General features: G+C 36.1%; 2 protein-coding genes across 2 annotated transcripts; one reads left to right on the top strand and one right to left on the bottom strand.

Moving 5' to 3' along the window:
• The first annotated feature begins 225 nt into the window (after window positions 1-225).
• LOC110860066 (trypsin) lies at window positions 226-1,532 on the top strand. Its single transcript, XM_022109131.2, has 2 exons — window positions 226-391; window positions 463-1,532. The coding sequence occupies exons 1-2, from the start codon at window positions 233-235 to the stop codon at window positions 1,207-1,209; spliced, it is 906 nt and encodes a 301-aa protein (XP_021964823.1). The 5' UTR covers window positions 226-232; the 3' UTR covers window positions 1,210-1,532.
• A 10,936-nt stretch (window positions 1,533-12,468) lies between these two features.
• Window positions 12,469-17,362, bottom strand: LOC110860065 (dynamin). The gene is made up of 8 exons (XM_035859950.1): window positions 17,290-17,362; window positions 16,698-16,931; window positions 16,008-16,168; window positions 15,527-15,664; window positions 15,200-15,465; window positions 13,913-14,534; window positions 12,747-12,911; window positions 12,469-12,671 (listed from the first exon to the last, which is right to left on the bottom strand). Exons 1-8 carry the CDS (start codon window positions 17,360-17,362, stop codon window positions 12,546-12,548), a joined length of 1,785 nt encoding a protein of 594 aa, XP_035715843.1. The 3' UTR covers window positions 12,469-12,545.
• Between the last annotated feature and the right edge of the window lie 1,968 nt (window positions 17,363-19,330).

Genomic DNA, 19,330 nt, shown 5'->3' with positions numbered 1-19,330 from the left:
TCTGACAAAGTCAAAAAGTTAAATGACATCATATCTTTTTTAATTGGATTAATTTGCATTATAATGCATTGTAATTGGTACTATAATCAAATATCCCCAAATCTCGTGAAAGCCCATGAAATATGACCTCACACTCGAAAATATTTCACATGCATAATTTAAAACATCGCGTATAAATTGACATGCTTCTTCGCATTTCAATCATTCTTTGTCTAACATTAGAAACTCAAACATGGTTGGCAAACATGGTTCCGCGAATTTTACCTTCATTGGAATAATTTTCACCTTGTGGGTCACCACTCTCGGGAATGTTTCGGGACAAATTGTTCCTGTTCGAGGTGGTACCCTCAACGAAACGAAACTCCGACAGTCCGCCTGTTTCTGTGGGGTCGTAAGTTACACTAATTTCTCTAAATGCAAAAAAATGCTTAAAAAGTTAATTAATATTCAATCTATTTGCAGTCCAGGGTGCAAGGTAGCTCTCGAATTATTAACGGATCACCCGCCGTCTTTCTCGAAATTCCATGGCGGTGCGCTATCTACTCTCCAACAAACCACCGTTTTTGCAGCTGCACTATAATCAGCGAAAGCATGGTAATGAGTGCGGCTCACTGCTTTGACGGATACACGGGTTCTGATAAGATTAGTGTTTTCGTCGGTTACATTGACTATTACTCCATTTCTGGGCAATGGAATGCCGCCGACTCATACGTCCAACATCCATCCTACAATTCAGACACGCTCGTTAACGATATTGCATTGGTCCATTTGTTGTTTCCGCTCAAATTTTCCCCTTCTATGCAACCGGCATGTCTCCCATTTTCTTTGAAGGGCCAAACTTTGGAGTCTAATAGAGTCACAGTTTCCGGTTGGGGTAGGAACAATTATTCGGGATCGATTTCTCGTTCATTGATGAAGGCAGTGATGACCATTGTGCCATATGCTGCCTGTCAAGAAGCATTCACAAATTACCCAATGCTAGGTAACAATATTTGTGCAAGTGGGACGGGAACAACTTCATGTTTTGGCGATTCGGGGGGCAGTATCGACTTGGTCGTGAATGGGAGATCGTACGCTGTCGGAATAACGAGCATAGTTCATGCAACATGCGACACTAACTATCCGAATATCTTTACCAGAGTGTCAAATCATTTGGATTGGATTGTCGATATTACAGGAAAGTTCGGGGAGCAATTGTGTCAAGCTTGAAATATGCCCATTACATATTTAATATTCTAATTTGACTTGTTGTTATCAGGCCATGCATGTGGTAGATTCACTTAGTTGCATTAGTAAAATTTAAATTCGAATTGAATTTACAAGTAGGCATAAATTTTATGAAGTTGGCATTGCAGCACCTTCTTGTAGCAGTGTTTCGAAATATCACACTTTATTTGATATTTCCCATCGCATCAAGGTCATAGAATATACGTGCATCCACGAAAATGCAAAAATGTACATATGTATGTAGGTATTTTTATTTTTATGCGTCACCAATATAAAATTTGTGAGATTAAAATCGGAGAAAACCATTCGGTACTTACGCATTAACGTGATTTTTTTTACTCTTAACGAATACAATTACATATACTAACTAGTATTATTTTCTTAGTACAGTGTTAAAATCTGTTAGCTGTCGTAACTTATGTATTTTCAAAAATACTAAGGATATGAAGTAATAACGAATTTCGGTAATGTAACATAAACATGACTTCATGCATACGTAACTTAATTTTTAATTTTTTAAATAAATTTTGTTAAGTATTTTTATTTTTGATCAGCCATTTCTGCGGTTTTCGAAGATTATTACTTGATTTTATTCGTCAAAATTGCCAGCTTTCTTTCTTCTTTCTTTCTTTGTATTTCATTTTCTCTTGATACCCTCCCGCCCCTTTGCTACGCCGCTGGTCGAAACCTATACCAAAATGACCACAACACATGATTTATTCCTCAAACCGAAGGAATTTCCATGTAAAATTCACTTTGACAATATTTATGACGAGCGTATGGTATTCCCCATCTCTTTTCTAATGACCAAATTTTGAATTCAAATCTTCCCGCCTTGTGAGAAAAATCACTCCAACTTGCACAGTGCCGTAATGCAGATATTGTTTGCCGTTAAATTTTCACTTACTTAGTAAACAAAGACCATGTGGGATACGGCACTTGTTCCATATTTCCCCAAGTTATGGTGTGGCTGCATTTGTGCGGCGGTCAACATATGTAAGTCAAATGCACAATATATGACCTTCAATAGCATAAATCGTTAAAAAGCGTCGGCCGTTGGACATGCAGGTCGAATATATAAATATACATATTCTCTGCAAGGAACTTCAAACTTCTTTCTCGGCTTTTTTGTTTTGATTTAAATATTTAAAATTATAACCGTAATCATTTCCGTGATTGGTGATTTTTGATTTTAAAAACTTGGTTTTAAAAAGTTCATACAATATGCGAAAAATCTAGAATGTTTTTTATGTACGTGGTACTCAATTTTTGAAATTGATTGAATTATGTATATAATTGTTTTCAAATTTTACACAAATTTTTGAAATTATAATTTAAAAGATTTATAAGTTGTGTAAGTTATAGTACTGTTCGTACCTAAACGTAATTTCCGGTTTCAATTGTACTCTGAAGGTGAATATGGCTATTCGGATTGAAAAGTTTTGTGCCACAATTTTTTTGGACAATGATTTCTTTGTTGAATATTTTTAGTTATTCTTTTTCTAGTCAATTGAAGTTAAAAAATTTTATATCACAATCTCTTTCTTAATCTTAACCATTGATCTAATAAATAGTTACCAGGCGTGAATACATTTATATTCGCAAAGCGAAGAAATTATCTCCTACAAATATATCCCCTTTTGTTGTACATGTCTTGAAAGGCAAAATTATGTATATAAATGTTTCGCATTTATTTGTGAACGAATTGACACAGCCACCACATAAATTCACACTAGAGTTACGCAAAAGAATTACGTCTTTGTTTTTCATTTGGCTAGTCATTGAACAAATATGATGTTATACTAAATTCACGTAACTGGATGTAAGAAATTGATAAGACTTCTGACCCCGATAAACATGTTTGTAACGATAAATCCCGATGCCATCCTCTGTGCTACCCCACAATTTTGTTTAAAAGACATTTTCACTTAAAAAGTAAGTGTACTATAGAATTTTATAAGGGAGGTAACGCAATAAAGAGGGTAGCTCAAGATAACAAACGATTAAGAATTTCTGCACCTTTCGCCATTCAGTTTTGACCACAAGATTAGAAGAAATATGCTCGGTTAAAAACAATGCAAAGGTTATAAGTAGTCCCATAAACAGGACCTTAAATAGTTCAGTGATGTTTCCCTTCATGACCAAGGGAGCCGGTCCTGTTGTTATTCTTTCGTTTTTGTCGCGCTGTCGTAGCTTAATTGTTCTTGTAGCATACCACACCCATTTCTCTGCAATATTTGAACTGTCAAGTGCCTTAAACCGCATGACAAATGAAGGATCCACAATGTTCCTCGTTGCCCAGCCGAATTTAATGGTGGCGATGCTTTCTTTGCCAAGGGCATATGCAGGGCCAGGATGGACCCTCTCAAGAAAATCCTTTGCTTCCTGCAGCTTCCCCTGCCAGCCTAATATAGCTACTTTGTGTCCCAAACAGGAAAATTCTTTTGGAGAATTCCAATAATCTAATTTGTTGGGTCGTGTTTCATAATAAAATTTTCTCACAAGCTTAGAAATCCTTTTATACGCAGATAACCTAATCAACATTCCCATGTTAGTTAGAGCGAAGGTCACCGCGACGGAGTGAGCCTGGGCGTTAATTGACCCGCAATATCGATGAAAATCTTGACAAGTTGCGGGAGCCCCGCCGTCTACAAACGTGAAGTTATTTTCGAATAGTTGACTGAAATTTTCATATGGGACAACTTTCAATGGTGATACGGTATTTGTCACATTGTCACCCCGGATCAAATTCGTAATAACCAAACCTGTTAAAATCCAGGGTGCACAAACAAAATAGAGAAAAGTTTTATTCTCCTGATTCACAGCATGAGGGTCGGATTGTTCAAGCAAGATGCGATATGACGTGGTTAACCCATCAACTGTGGAAATACGATTGCGTGACGTAACCAATAAAAACAAAGCCAATAAGACAGAGGTGCCACATATCCAGAGCTGGGAAAATCTAGATTAAAATAATCAAGATTAAGATTAAGATTAAGAATAATTAATCTTAATCCATAATTTTAATCAAGAAATTTGATCGTATTAATCAATAATTTTAATCTTAATCTCACAAGTCAATTTAATTAATTTAATTTTTAATTTTTAATCTTTGAATCTTCGACTTTAATTTTAATCACGATTTATATTATGATTAAAATCACGCCATCTGTTACTCGACTCCTTGTAAATCTCTAAATTTCAACGCACGATCGTCTTTCAACACTGGAACAATTTTTAAAAATCAAAACAATTCTAAATTTCTGACAGGTTCCCTTTTTTTGAAAGTAACGTTATTTAAAACTGTATTCTTTAAAAAGATTAAAAAATTTGCTGCCATTAAAAAATTAATTTAATTAAAACAAATTAAGAGTTATTATTTTTTGAAATTTAAAAACGCGTTGCATTTGAGGTGAGACTAATTTTTACTCGTATTACAAGTTATTGTATTCGCCTTAAATTTAGCTGATAAAAGTTTAATAATTTTGAATAACAATTTTGAAGCACCGATACTTCATACTTTTCTCAAATTTTAGAATTTACGATATAATTATAATATCGATGCAAACTATAAAAAACGGCGATAAAATAAAATAATTCTTAATGACTATTATATTAATCTAGATTAATTAATCTTTAATCTTTAATCTGTGTCATAAAAATAGATTAATTTAATCTTAATAATTTAATTTAGTAGCGGAAGAATAATTTTAATCTTAATCTTAATCTCTGATTCGGGGATTTTTAATCTCAAATCTTAATTTTTAATCTCGAAACTCATTAATTTCCCAGCTCTGGATATGTCAGTGACATATCCAGGCCCAAAGATTAGGAGTGAAGACGGTAATCAATTTATCTAAAGACGTTTTCGGATAGCGGTGTGGAGCACATGTCAGAAATCCAAAAGACTCTGTTCCCTTAACAATTTTGACTGCGAATTTCGTCATTGTCTTAATTGTTGGCATATTTTTAACCCACATTCTACATTTGGGGAATAGAAAAAAATTTGCCCTCGGCGTAGATAACTTACCACTCAATTTACCTAAACACCGGGAATTACCAAATTCAAGGGTTGTATTACCTCCCGCCGCCAGGTGAAGTAGTACTATATCCACTGTCATTGTGTCCTTTAGAATTTCTGAGAAATGAATATTTTTGACACTTGATGGCCACTTTGTTTCAGTAATAACACATGTGGGGACACCTGAATCAATTTTTCTAAAGTTGGCTATCTCCTTGTCTAGTTGGGGTAGATCTGGTACCCAACTTCCAAGATTATGACATAAGCAAGACCGAAAACATAGTTGTAATTGAAGTATGAGTTTGTCCTTAACGTCAAGTATGAGTTGTCCCCATATTGAAAGTGTCAAGGTTCCCACTATTGGTTCACCCAGTTAAAAATGAATTTTGCACATGTAAAAATCACAAAAATTGGCAAATTTGGTAAGCTTTCTAAAACCGAAAACAGAATTTGATTATCTCTTTTCGTTGAAAAATGACAGCACAAAATTTAGAGGAAGTGGAAAAATTAGTTTGCCACTTTATCAAAAAAGTGTATTTCTCGGATCGAAAAAGAGCACATCACCACTTCATTGTTCAAGGGATGGGCCGGACAAAATCAGTCATACATTAGACATATCCAAGGATCGCGAAAATGCAAATTATAAAATTTGGCTTTGTCAACCAGTCCGCCAGGACACGAATATACTCACGCGAAACGTGAAAAAATCTTTCTGATGCAACACCAACATATCCATGAGGCTTGCACCCAGACAACTAAAAATTTCAAAAACCTATCTTCGCAGGATCAATGCTAATAAGATGGGCTTCAAAACGTACAATATTAAAACCGTGCCAAAGTACAATCAAGATCAAAAAGGAGGAGCCAAAGCTATTTGTGAAAAACTTGTTGAGAAAATGTTAAAACTGACACCCCGAAGTTTAATGTCATGAATTGTTAAAACTACGACCCCGTTGACCTCGAAACGTCAATCGTGTAAAGTTCTGCTCATGTGGAAGTAAGAATGACGTTCGTTCGAAATTTCAATTCAAAACCAAGCAAAATTTCGGATGAAATATATAAAATGGCTGCCGATCGACAAAAATGGGGAACGTCTCAAATCGATTCGCCTCCACCAAGAATTTGAACTTTTGGATTTATTTCAAAGAGTGTATCATCAGGAGATTGACCCCCTCCATCAAAAACAAACACGTTTTATTTTTCCCTGGTATGGGTACGTACCAGAATGCCAAAATAATGACCAGGTACCTCGAAGTGAAAAAAATTGATTTTGTCGATAAAATAGACAAGGCTCAAAAACTACCTCAGTGTCGACCTATTAAAAGAATTTGGGCATTACATAGTCTATTCATAAGTCCCCGCACAAGCATTTCTGGTGATGAATCCCAAAGTATTAGAGCTATCGGTTAGAATTTTTTATGGGTAAACAAGGTACTAATATGGTTTAGAAATCATAACTTCTTTTTCAAGATTTCCTCCAAGGGTTTATACAAACGACATAAGTCGTGACGAAAACTGCACGATCGCGGCACGCACGGTTTTCATGGGAAAAGCGCCCAGATCTTCAGTAAGTATGACCTCAGGCCTTTCAGGCTTTTATGAGACTTAGAACATATCTGTATCTATAATTTTTACCACCAGTCATAATTTATGGGATTAAGATCTGCAGATGTTGAGGGTCGTTCCATCGATGTAATAAATTCATAAAAATTCGACCGAAGTCAGTTTTGGACAATTTTTGCACTATTCTCATTAGCAGAGCATTGTTGAAAGTCAAATGCTATTTTTCGAATAGTTCATGGTCCAGGGGTTTAACCATTGGCTCAGGAGCATTCTGAAAATAATTCTTGGCCTGAATTTTTACTCCTTCCGGTGAAAAACAGGGATTTCCTTTCTCCAGCCAACTCGCTCCCTTTCACACCATATTGGTGACTTCTTATTTACTTCCGCGTACCTAAAGGGATGTCAGACGTCCGTAGAGCAAATACCTGTCAAATCAAGGGATCCTCACTGAAGGCATCCATTCTGAAGGGCATGAACACTTTCCCATGAAAAAGGTGCGTGCCAGGACCGATCAGCCGCCGTCCCGACTTATGTCTTCCGTATGAGCCCCTGGAGGAAATCTTGAAAAAGAAGTTATGATTTTTAAACCATATTAGTACCTTGTTCTTCCATAAAAATTTCTAACCGATAGCTCTAATACTTTTGGATTTATCACGAGAAATGCTTGTGCGGGGACTTATGAATGGACTATGTACTTCAGAAATAATACTCTCATAAAAAAATGATATCACAAAATTTGGAAGAATTTCATCGGGTTATGGAGAAAACTACCATAGAAGTTGATGAAACGAGTGGCGAAGCGCTCATGAGAGGTGTGCGACAAAATCGTCTCTTCACTGGTACGGAAGGGGTATTTGCACAACTGAAGGATTAAAAAACTTCGGTATGCTCATCGTTAGTATTCCACAAAAGTTTCATTTGATTTGATTCATGCATTCATTTTCTGCAGGTCAAAATAGACTGACACTTTCAATAAGGGGACAGTTAATAGGATCATGTTCAATTGAGTGTTATCAGACAATATTCTCGTCATTTGATACATCCAATGTTCAGAGTTTGTATTTACATCTTTCACCAACGCGTGATATTGTGGTCTTCCCTGGCTCACTCTTGACGCAAGGTCATATTTTCGCTTTACGTATTCCTCGTAGTAATCAGAAGGTAGTATGCCATAGTACTTGTCTAAAGAAAGAATATAAAATCTGGTCAAACATCTCCAGCCGCTTTTCTGATACGGGTTTCTTAACACGCGTAAAGTGTTTCTACTTTCATAGGTGCAAAACGAGTTACCATAAGTTTTTATGGTAACGGATTCACCTGGTAAAACCAAACAAGAATACATGACGAAACGTTCACCACCCTGAGCACCACCTGTACACAACGGAATTTCCCTAAATCTAGTGGTCCATATTGGAGATGAGATGTCGGACGGAAGATCTATATTCTGATAGTTTATTAGGTTCACCATACATCCAGTAAATATGTTGATGTACGTGGCCAAGTTGGTAATCTCCATTGTGAAAGTATTACCTTATAAAGTAAAATAGGTTTTATTAATTTGTTAACAAAACTGACTTAATAACGGACTTTAAAACTGACGGATTTAAAGTTACCGAGTAATTTTGGCTACACCGGTAGAATTAACTGAGGACTGAAAAGCTCAAGTTTTATTGTATACATCTATTGACCATTTTGAGTGCAATAATTTCAATTTTTCTATTATTAGCTCACCCTGCGTAGCACGAGAGCTATTGAATTCCTCTTGTCCGTCTGTCCGTCCGTCTGTCTGTTAACGACTTTTTTGCATCAATTGATGCTAATTAAAATGCCCCTTGACCATTATTGGATAAGTTAATAGCCCTGTTGGTATCGAACAATGGTTAACACAAAATGATGCGAACAATTTGGGGGAATAGATGCAAAATGCACCAATAGTACAGAATAGCCGAGAGATATGATTATACAATTTTGACATACATTTTCAAAAAATTATTGGTACGCATTAAGCGACCATTGCCGCTTAATCTACATCAGTGGTGCAACATTATCTTGTATTTTGTATTTTCCTCGTTTATTCTACACCATTGGTGCATAGGTGTATAAAAATTATGGATTTATTTTGTCGGATTATTCTGCACTTTTGGGGCCATCAGGGTGAGCTACTTCTAACGTTCCTACGGTTTTAGCTCACCCTGCGTAGCACGGGAGCTATTGAATTCCTCTTGTCCGTCTGTCTGTCCGTCTGTCTGTTGACGAGTTTTTTGCATCGATTGATGCTGATTAAAATGTCCCTGGTCCATTTTTTCATAAATTAATAGCACCGTTGGTATCTGACAATCGGAAACACCAAATGATGCGAAAGAATTGGGGGTTTGATGCATAACGCACCAATAATGCATACTACTCGGCGGATTTTATTAGACAATTTTGCCATAAATTTTTCAAAATTTTCGTTGTTCGTTCGTAGGTAATTATGCACCAGTGATGCACAATTTTTGGACTTTCCTCGATGCATAATAATTATTGATCTATTTTGTTTAATTGTTCTGCACCATTGGTGCAATATTGCATAAACATTATGGATCTACTTTGTTGGATTTTTCTGCACCATTGGGGCAAGTTATAACCAAATCATTATTACAGGGTGAGCTACTTCTAACGTTACTACGGTTTATTTACTCTTATGACAGCCCGGGGGGGTAGGGTGAATTTGGGGTAATTTCAAGAGAAAAAAGATTTTTTTTAAATACTTTTGAAAATCCTCACACACGAATGTACAATTCTGATGGTTTTGGACAAGAGATTGTATGTAATTGTTAATTCCCGCGGGTGAGGATTGAATTTCGAAAATGATTTAAATGTAACAAAGAGCAGCACCCAATTATACATACATGCAGAAACGCAACAAATTATTCTTAAACCTTTAATCTCACTGTTCAAACATGTAGATCGAAGCAATGTTAGTGAACCAAGTAGGAAAACCAGACAAAGATCATCGACTTTGTCTGGCGGTTCCCCAATTCGTAGATGATTCACCACTTCGGGGGGCGTATATTAAAGAACAGTCCAATGTGTGGATTCATGGATTCATGTTTAATTATTTATGTAAACAGAAATGATAGCGTGACTTAACAAAAAAGTTTTCAAAGGATTCGTGTCAAGAATGTATTCCGGTTGGTGAACGTTTGTTATATCGCATCCATCCCGATGGATTATTTCTTAATGTTGATTGGTATATTTCAAACTATGTTGTATTTTCCACCCTTCTTCTTAACTAAATATTCCATCCATTCCTCTTCGTGTTTCAATGTATGCAAAACTCCATAGCCAACTGTCCCATCAAAGCAGTGTGGTCGACATGGCATAAACATTTTATATAAGATGTTCAGCCATGTAAATATAAATATACATACATTCTTGGCACGCATCCCTTGAAAACTTTAAAATAAAGTCAAAAAATAATAAGTCAATAAATAATGTATGTAAATATGTACATACCGTATTTAATGTATGACATTTCACGATAAAATTCTAAAAATACTAAACCTCTAAATTTTTATTATTCGACAGAAGAGCTGGAAAATTGTAATATGTATGTATTTAGATTAAGTACTGTTTTATTTTTGATTTAAAAAATTGTAAATTTTAAACAATTTGCGAAAAGTCTGGAATGTTTTTTATGTGATACTCACTTTTTGAATCTGATTGAGTTATGTACATATATAATCTTTTTGAAATATTGTACTTTTTTAAACTTTTACACAAATTTTAGAAATTATGATTAAAAAAATTAAATTGTGTAAATTACGATAAATGTTCAAAATTTTATTGGATTCAGAAAAATGGAATTTTGCAAATTTGAGTATGACTCCCATTATTAGAATCATTTTCAGTCTGGTTCCAGATACCCCTTGAAAAATGAAATGGTCGTGCGCCTTTTTCCGATTCGAGAAAACTGATTTTTTGGCCGAGTGGCAAAATAATTTTTCGGTTTTAGAAAGCTTATCAAATTTACCAATTTTTATGTGAATAAACTGTTAACTGGTTGAACCAATAATGAGAATCGTTACACTTACAATACGAGGGCACTTATCTACTTCACCTACTTTTTATTACTTCAATTATGAGAGGAACGGATTTTTTTCATGTCGACCCCGAAAAAAATTGGACTGCTACCTAGTGATACATACTAACACAATGGATTTCACTATCCGAAATGATTTTTATCACTAATCCCTCCCCATGGTTTTTATTAGATAAACATAATCTAGTCTAAACAATTGCCTACTTCAATTTGAACGGGAATGAGATAAAAATACCTCTGCTGCTTGTGTTATATTAGTTTTGCTTACAGGAATGCCTTTGTTACTCCGAGAAGAAACTTGTAATTTTTATGAACTCTCCATTCGCACACAGTAGAACTTTTACAGAAATTGAGATTTCTGAGAAATTACGCCACTGTCAGTCTCAAAATACCCCGTCAGCATAATTTGAGGGAATTCACATTCCATTCTCTTCTACACAACTAACCCTTTTCCGTACACTCCACGCAGTAAATAAATTGCATATAAATAAAAATTGGAATTCATATACGAACAATTTTATGCCTAATAATTAAGCAATCTTAGGATTAGCATTATCATTATTTACCCATATTCATTATACGCTCCTTTATAGGCCCGAGTGGCCAAAAAAAGGATTAATAAGTTCAAGTCAATTCAATAATTTGAGGGAATTTGAGACTGACAGTGACGTAGTTTCCGAGAAATCTCAATTTCTGTAAAAGTTCTACGGTGTGCGAATGGAGAGTATTTAATTGCGTGCGTCATCAATATAGAATAAATTCTGATGACTTATTATTTGAAAAATGTAATAATACATCAAACTATGCGTAGACCCTAGCTATTTATGCATTAAAATTGTGTCTTAAATCTTGTTTTAAAAGTTAAAATATTTATTACACATGTATTTTTAACAAAGATAACTATTTTATGATTTGAAATTATTGAAAATATGTACAGATATAAATTATTCATTGATAACAAATTAATGATTATCTATGTCATAAAACATTTTTGCATATTTTAAATACGTATCTCTTGTATATCTAAGAATGGCGAGTGACCGAATTTTTACGCGTCATTAGCACATGGCCACTCGAATAACGTTGCAGCCGGGATCAAATACACGTTGAACCCGTCACTCGGCATTCTGAGATGGAAAATAGGTTTTGATAAGTGCATGCTTATCAAATACAGGTCATACGAATTTAGCAGGCTTCGATTACATGACATTTGTTAGATGACGTCCATCTAGCCATAAGTACTTACTTGCGAAAACGGCTCTGAATTGGTGATAAGAAAATAGTGAAAACAGGGCATTCTAAATAATTAATCTAATTAATTCTCTAATTAATTAGTATTTTAAAACTAATTATAAATTACTAATTTACGTTAACTGGCAGTACTGAAGCTAATTTTAATTACTAATTGATCAGAAAATCACTCAAAAATAAAAATTAATTGGTCAATATACTAATTAATTACTTAATTAATTGGCTTACTTAGCAACTTGAGTTTAATTACTAATTACCAATTAATTAAACGAAATATTTTCCTTATAATTTCCAATTACTAATTAGTTATGAATGTGGCTAATTAAAAAGCTAAAATAATAATGGGGTCAGATTTACAAAAGAAAAATGACGCTGACATTAACACCGAAGTGACCCCAATTACTTGCTACGGTGGGCAGCTTGCAGGTTAGAAATGTGTTCAATGGATTGCATGCAGGTCTGCTGAAGCATTTGATATCTTGAAAGGTCGTCAGCATCCGGCATATTCTCCAAAATGAATTCCTCCTAAAAACATATAGCAAAATTTTCCAAGATTCAAAACGAGCATGTGATTAGATTTAGATTGTGACAAATTATTACAATTTCATCATGACTCTCAGCAATTAAGTTGGGCAGTATTTCTTGTAAGATTTTCACCACCATTTGAAGATTAATAGTTGCCGGCAACATGGCAAGAATTACTGACCGGGAAGCAGTTACATGCCGAACGGCGAAATTCTTTACACTCTGGATTTTCTCCTGCAACTAGGGGAATAGTTTTAAAATTATGAAATCGGTGCATAATTTAATTTACACTCTAAGAAACCCGGTAACTAAGTTATTACCATGCAGAGTATCTATGTGACTCTACCGCATGGTAATTAATTAATTATTGAGTGGCAGACATTTTGCTACCAAACCGGTAATAACCCAGGTCGAAAAATTTGAAAATATTACCAGTTGGCAACTAATTTTCTAGCACCCAATAATAAATTAATTAGCATGCGGTAGAGTCGCGCATATAGAGTCTCTCTCCCAGAGCTGGGATAATCCTGATTAAGGATTATGGATTTTAATCCCGGATTATGGATTATTACTCCGTAATCCGGTAATGAGAGTTTTTTTGTAGTTATTCTATAATTTTTTTTCCATAATTCTTCTATAATTAGAATTAATCCGGGAATAATCCCATTAGATGTCATTAATCCATAATCGTGATTTCGGATTACTAATCCTGATTAATCTCAATCATGATTACGTAATCATGATTAATTCTCAATCTGGATTACTCAGTTGAATTCCCATAGCTCCATTTCATCCCACTGTGTAGCTTGAAGTCTCAAGTTCTCACAACTTTGTCTTGTCAGTGTCAGCTACCATTTGAAGAGTCAGCATGTTCTGATGCCTTGTGCTACATATATCAATTGAAACTGGCGTTTTAAATATTCTATGTGAAACCACATAGTTGAAATTTGTTGCGCTAGATATAAATAGTGTAAAAATCATTAATCACCAAATTAATCCGGATCCATAATCCCGAATTTCCGAGAATTTATGGATTAATCCGGATTAATCCTGACACGAATTAATCTCACGAAAATAATTTAATCACAATCCACATAATTTTGTGGTTAATCCATAATCCATAATACACCCTTAAAAACTAATAATTATCTAGCTCTGCTCTATCTGACTGGTAATAACTTAGGATTAGTTACCGGGTTTCTTAGAGTGTATGAAATAGTCAAAAATAAAGAAATAAGTACATTCTTCTCTATCGGATTGGAGTCATTCGTGTTTGATTTTTGCTGGTCCAAAGAAACCGAGGGGCCCCCCAAAAGTTTACTGACCGGAGAGAATACCTTCGAGCCCTTATTATGGATCGCCTTATGAGCTGGGGAGGCATCGGACACGACATCTGGATCAAGGAATACCTGATGACATTTAATCATAGCAGCCATCAGGTTCTTGCATTTCTTGGCTTGTGTCTCCACACTTTGTTCCAGTTTTGATTGAATCATTGCCATTAGTACGGGGTAATCAGCAATTTTCGCGCTCGCCAAATTACAGCAGTTAACCATCAGCAGTTTAGCTTCATCAATGACCGCGGTCGTGGGTTCCACGAGCTTCTCAAGCTCGTCATGTACGACTTTTTCAAGCGCAGAGTTTAGATTGTAATGGAGGGAATGCACCCCAGCCGAGTTCACAATGGCGTATCCAATAGTTTCCTCACTAATATGACAGATTTCAGAGCTCAATTTTTCTTTATGGTGTGCCACGGTTTGGGCAATTTTAGACCCTGAACTGCAACCAGTAGTAGTTGGGAAAAGTGTAGAAGAATTTCCAGTCAGGTCGACGATGATGGAGTTTCTGATATTGTCCATTAACCTGGTTTTAAATTAATTGTATTTATTGTATTTAGAAATGTTGAATTACTACATCCTGGCTCTTGATTTGAACAAAATATGTTTTTTTTAAAAGGGAATCGTGTCCGAAGTCTTATCACACATTTTCAAACTTTAAAGGGGTTGGGAGATGGGAATTCTTACAGTTAAACTAACAATGGAACCTTTTTTCAAGCTACACCGGGATCGACTAGCGAATTATGTCAAAAAATCAGGCCAACAATTAGGCGTCACGTGACACAAATCTTTCCGTTGAATGGGCCCTTTGAAGAAAAATATTGACGGTTAAGTTCAATTTTTGTGCAAATGTTCTCTTGCCTTTTCCTCCACGGGGCGAAAACCAGGGAGGACTACGAACTTTGACCCTCAATACCATTCAAGGGGAAGACATGTGTCAGGTGACCCCTAATTTTTGGCTAGATTTTTTGACATAACTCGCAAGTCGGTCCCGGTATAGCTTAAAAAAGGTTCTATTGTTAGTGTAGTCTCGACATCCCCCGGTTCGCAAGAAAGTTTGACAATGAGCGATGACCCCTTCGGGCACGATTACCTTGTATGTAAGATACCCGTGTTTTGTGCAAGCGAATAACCAGCATATAGAAATTTCACATTAATTATGAAAAAACTCCTTTTATGTGACAGACTAACTTGTAAATCTTTTTTCGCTGGTGTGAAGCACTATAGAGTGGAGTAAGTTCCTCAATTCTGCACGTTGCCTCCTTAAGCCCTCGCACCATCTCGGCCTTTACTCCTGCTAAGCGAGAAAAGATTTGCGACTTTACCAATTCGTCCATGACCGAGGATAAATAGCGCGTTCCACGTTTCCCGGCCAGGTGGTCAAATTCACTGCGTTCCTCAAAGAAAAGTTCTTCCTTCTCGCGGGCCTCTTCTATCGTCACCCCATTGTTAATATCCTAAATTATGATAAAACAATTATTGAAGAACAGAAAATATTCACTATTTTAAACACTTAACGGCTTCTGAGCGAAGAACCACCCCGACATGGCCCAACTTCAAAGGGACAACCCTATTGTCCAACTCAGCCATCGCGATATGTTGGGAGAGGTCAAGCTTGATAATGACACCAATTCTTCTTTCTCCTTTCGGGTCCACCTAAACAAAATTAATAAAACCCAATAAAAGCTTAAATTTCAGAACAACACCTGTTAAAATTTTTGTCTTCGTCCAAAATTCCTTTGCTTTGAAAATAATGAATTTGAATTATTCATTCATTATTCATTCATCCAATAAAAAATTCATTTATTCATTCATTCGTACCAGGTATTTAACATGGGACAAACTGAATGAATAAAAAAACCACTTATTCATTTTAAAATGCTAAATTATTCATTCATTATTCATTTATTCAATCCATTATTCACCCATTCATTTTTCGTTTCGTAGTAACTTGAACAGGTAATAATATTTGGTGGAACAAAATGTGGCATTTGCTCACCATTTTTGCCAGCTCAAGTGACTGAGACATGGCCAAGCCCTCAGTCCCATCGCTAACGGCGAGAATAATAGTTCCTGCCTTCGAGATATACTTCAGTATTGTGGATTTTACCTGTTCCACAAAATCATGAGGTTGGCCGGCTAACCTGGCGCCGACAATTCCTATATTTTATAGGACAATATTACATAATCAAATACATTGTGGGTATTCACGTCATTTAATTACTTCGCTTCGCAACACATCTTCGCAACTTTGCGGTGCTTGCGAAATTTTTTTTATATAACTCATTTGACGGAGTTAGTTTAAGGTTTTCTGGCAACATTTGTGAAAATGAGGAGGAGAAATTAAAATTTTTGTGTACGACAAGTTTGCGATAAATAGTTTACGACGATAATAGATGCCTTTTTGCTTCACATGTTTCGTAAAAAAAATAAAGCAATCTGATTGGTTGTCGCATTACAACTCTTCGCACACATGGCAAATTTGCGAAGATATTGTTGCGAAGAGGTTTACGGCTTTTATGAAATTGACGTGAATACCCACATTATTACGGCCATGGAACGGGCAAGGGAAAAGTTTATAAAATATTTGAGTTTATAAAACCTGGTAAATCGATCAAATTTAAATCCGCAACTTCCGGTGAGAATATCGTCAACGTGAGTGGAGTCCTCGAGATGTTTCGTCCCTCACCTGCGAGAAAAACTGTCTGGTTGGCAATTTCTTCTCTAATCCGAGCAAAATCGTGTATCTTTTCCCCAGGTCGATGCAGAAAAATTCCATGCTCGAGACAATTGGAATTCTGCAAATTCAAAACGAGTGGAGCCCTTGTCGCGCCACGGGGGAGGAAGTTTTTCCCGACCAGAGTTTCAAGTAGGCTGGACTTTCCGGTCCCTTTCCCACCCACGAGAGCAATTTGTGGCAGATCTAAGACCATAAGACTGTAATTAATTACAAGAAAAATTGAGAAAATAATTAGCAATTAGACTTTAATTACTTTGTGGCAATGTACATAATTGTAATTAAATAGTAATTAATTAATTGGCTTCAGTTGCGTAACAAAGTAATTAATTATGTACTTTGACTAATTAATTACTCGATTTCTTCGAATTAAAATGCTTATTTTGTAAAATTAGACCCGACTGATGTAATTAATAATTGAGTAACTAATTACTTTCTTTCGACAGATGTAATTAATTAAGTAGTAATTAATTACAAACTCATGTAATTAAGCAAAGTTTGATAATAATTAGTAATAATTCTTGAAGGCAAAAATACCACTTACCAAACGCAAATTCCTTGTCACAACGAGCAAATACTTCCTTTATATTCGAAATGAATGGAACTAAATCCTCCATTTCAGTTAGATAAATTAAACAATCACAAACTATTAATTATTTGTAAGTAAATTTAAAAATGTGTATTTTTAGAGTTTGCAAGTTGAAACAGCAGAGTTCAATTTCTACTTAAAAATGTCTCCCAAGAATTTCTTATCACTAAATGAGTTCTGATTCACGCCCTGTGACTCATGCACATGAGGGACGCCGTTAAACAAAGGGTAACGAGTAGCAACGTGCAGAGATGCAGAGATGCGAAGAAATGGAAATCATGGAAATGTTCTCCTTTTTCATATGTACCTATCTATTTACATATCTACACATGACATATTTTGCTGCTATGGTTCTGTATACTCCAATGGGATGGAGGTAATGTTATTGGAATAGGAGATCGATCAAAGTTTTTGTGGGTGATCCACTTAACTAAAAGTATAATAACTACCACAGAATTACAGGCGTAATTTCATGCAGGATGAAAAGCAATGCCATGTGCTATGTCAGTTATGTTTGACTTACGTATTATTAATGAGGCGCTTAATAAAGCGTCAAATGAAACCTTTTATTTGAATAGTTGCCCTTGTTTGTTCATAAGTTTTACCTATAGTATTATGTGTACATAGGTACATAAGGACCCTAAGTATTCAATATTAAGTATGGCTTATTTACTTAATCACATTGAAGATACTTCAAGTGCGGGTTATTTAAAATATTGTTTTCCTATTTTCCCACTTTTTTCTATTTCCTACTAGTCTCTTAAGCCCGCAATGCGGGCTCTAAGCAAAACGATTTTAATTAGGTTAGCGATACAAATGTCTGCTGAATAATTGTTACACATTTACATTCACACAGAGCAAAGGAGCGTTAACTTGATTGTCACTTTGTATAGCACGATGTTGAATAACAGAGTTCGTTACGTCGCGATTCTAACTGGTGTGGCCACGAAAAACGTTCCGTTACAACTATGCGTGTGACCGCGAAAAACGTTCCGTCACAACTCTGTGGGTCTGACCGCGAAAAACCTTCAACCGACTATTTTGGTGTGACCACCAAAAACGTTCGGTCACGACTGTCTGGGCGTGACCACGGAAAACGAAAAAGGTTCAGTCAGGACTCTAAAGGGCGTGACCACGAAAAACATGCTGTCACGACTCTAAAGGGTGTGGAATAAAAACCTTTAGTCACGACTCTTTCGACATGACCACGAAAACGAAAAACGTGGCGTCACGACTCTATGTTGCGTGTGACCACGAAAAACGCTCGGTCAGCTTCTATGGGTGGGACCACTAATAACGTTCGATCACGACTTTAAACGGTACGACCACGAAAAACGTTCGGTCACGACTCTAAAGGGTGTTTCCACGAAAAACGTTCAGTCACGACTCTAAGGGGTGCGATCACGAAAAACGTTCAGTCACGACTCTAAAGGGTGTGACCACGAAAAACTTTCAGTCACGACTCTAAAGAGTGTGACTACGAAAAACGTTCAGTCACGACTCTAATGGGTGTGACTACGAAAAACGTTCAGTCACGACTCTAATGGGTGTGACTACGAAAAACATTCAGTCACGACTCTAATTGGGTGTGTACACGAAAAACGTTCAGTCACGACTCTAATTGGGTGTGACCACAAAAAACTTTCAGTCACGACTCTAAAGGATTTGACCACGAAAATCGTACCGTCACGACTCTAAAGGGTATGACCACGAAAACGAAAAACGTTCAGTCACGACTCAGGGCGCATAAACTTTTCGTTGTCCGTGGCTTCCCCTAAGGAAACCACCGACAACAAAAAGTTTATGCGGCCTGGTCACGACTCTACAGGGTATGGCCACAAAATTTGTGCCGTCACGACTCTATGGGCGTGACCACGAAAGCGAAAAACGTTCAGTTACGATCTAGGGGTGGTCCCGCGAAAACGAAAACGTTCAGCCACAACTCTATGGGTTGACCATGAAAAACGTTCAGTCACGGCTCCTAGGCTCAAATATC

The sequence above is a fragment of the Folsomia candida genome, unplaced genomic scaffold (assembly GCF_002217175.1).
Source record: "Folsomia candida strain VU population unplaced genomic scaffold, ASM221717v1 Fcan01_Sc029, whole genome shotgun sequence".
Classification (NCBI taxonomy): domain Eukaryota; kingdom Metazoa; phylum Arthropoda; class Collembola; order Entomobryomorpha; family Isotomidae; genus Folsomia; species Folsomia candida.
This window is presented reverse-complemented; position numbering and strand designations above follow the sequence as displayed.

Bases quoted from the DNA above. Each gene is read 5' to 3' on its own strand.
- LOC110860066 (XM_022109131.2), top strand. From the start codon at position 233: ATGGTTGGCAAACATGGTTCCGCGAATTTTACCTTCATTGGAATAATT. The intron at 392-462 runs GTAAGTTACACT...ATCTATTTGCAG, and splicing joins CCGCCTGTTTCTGTGGGGTC to TCCAGGGTGCAAGGTAGCTC.
- LOC110860065 (XM_035859950.1), bottom strand. From the start codon at position 17,362: ATGGAGGATTTAGTTCCATTCATTTCGAATATAAAGGAAGTATTTGCT. The intron at 16,932-17,289 runs GTAAGTGGTATT...TTATGGTCTTAG, and splicing joins TGACAAGGAATTTGCGTTTG to ATCTGCCACAAATTGCTCTC. The intron at 12,672-12,746 runs GTAATAATTTGT...ATATGTTTTTAG, and splicing joins CTGAGAGTCATGATGAAATT to GAGGAATTCATTTTGGAGAA.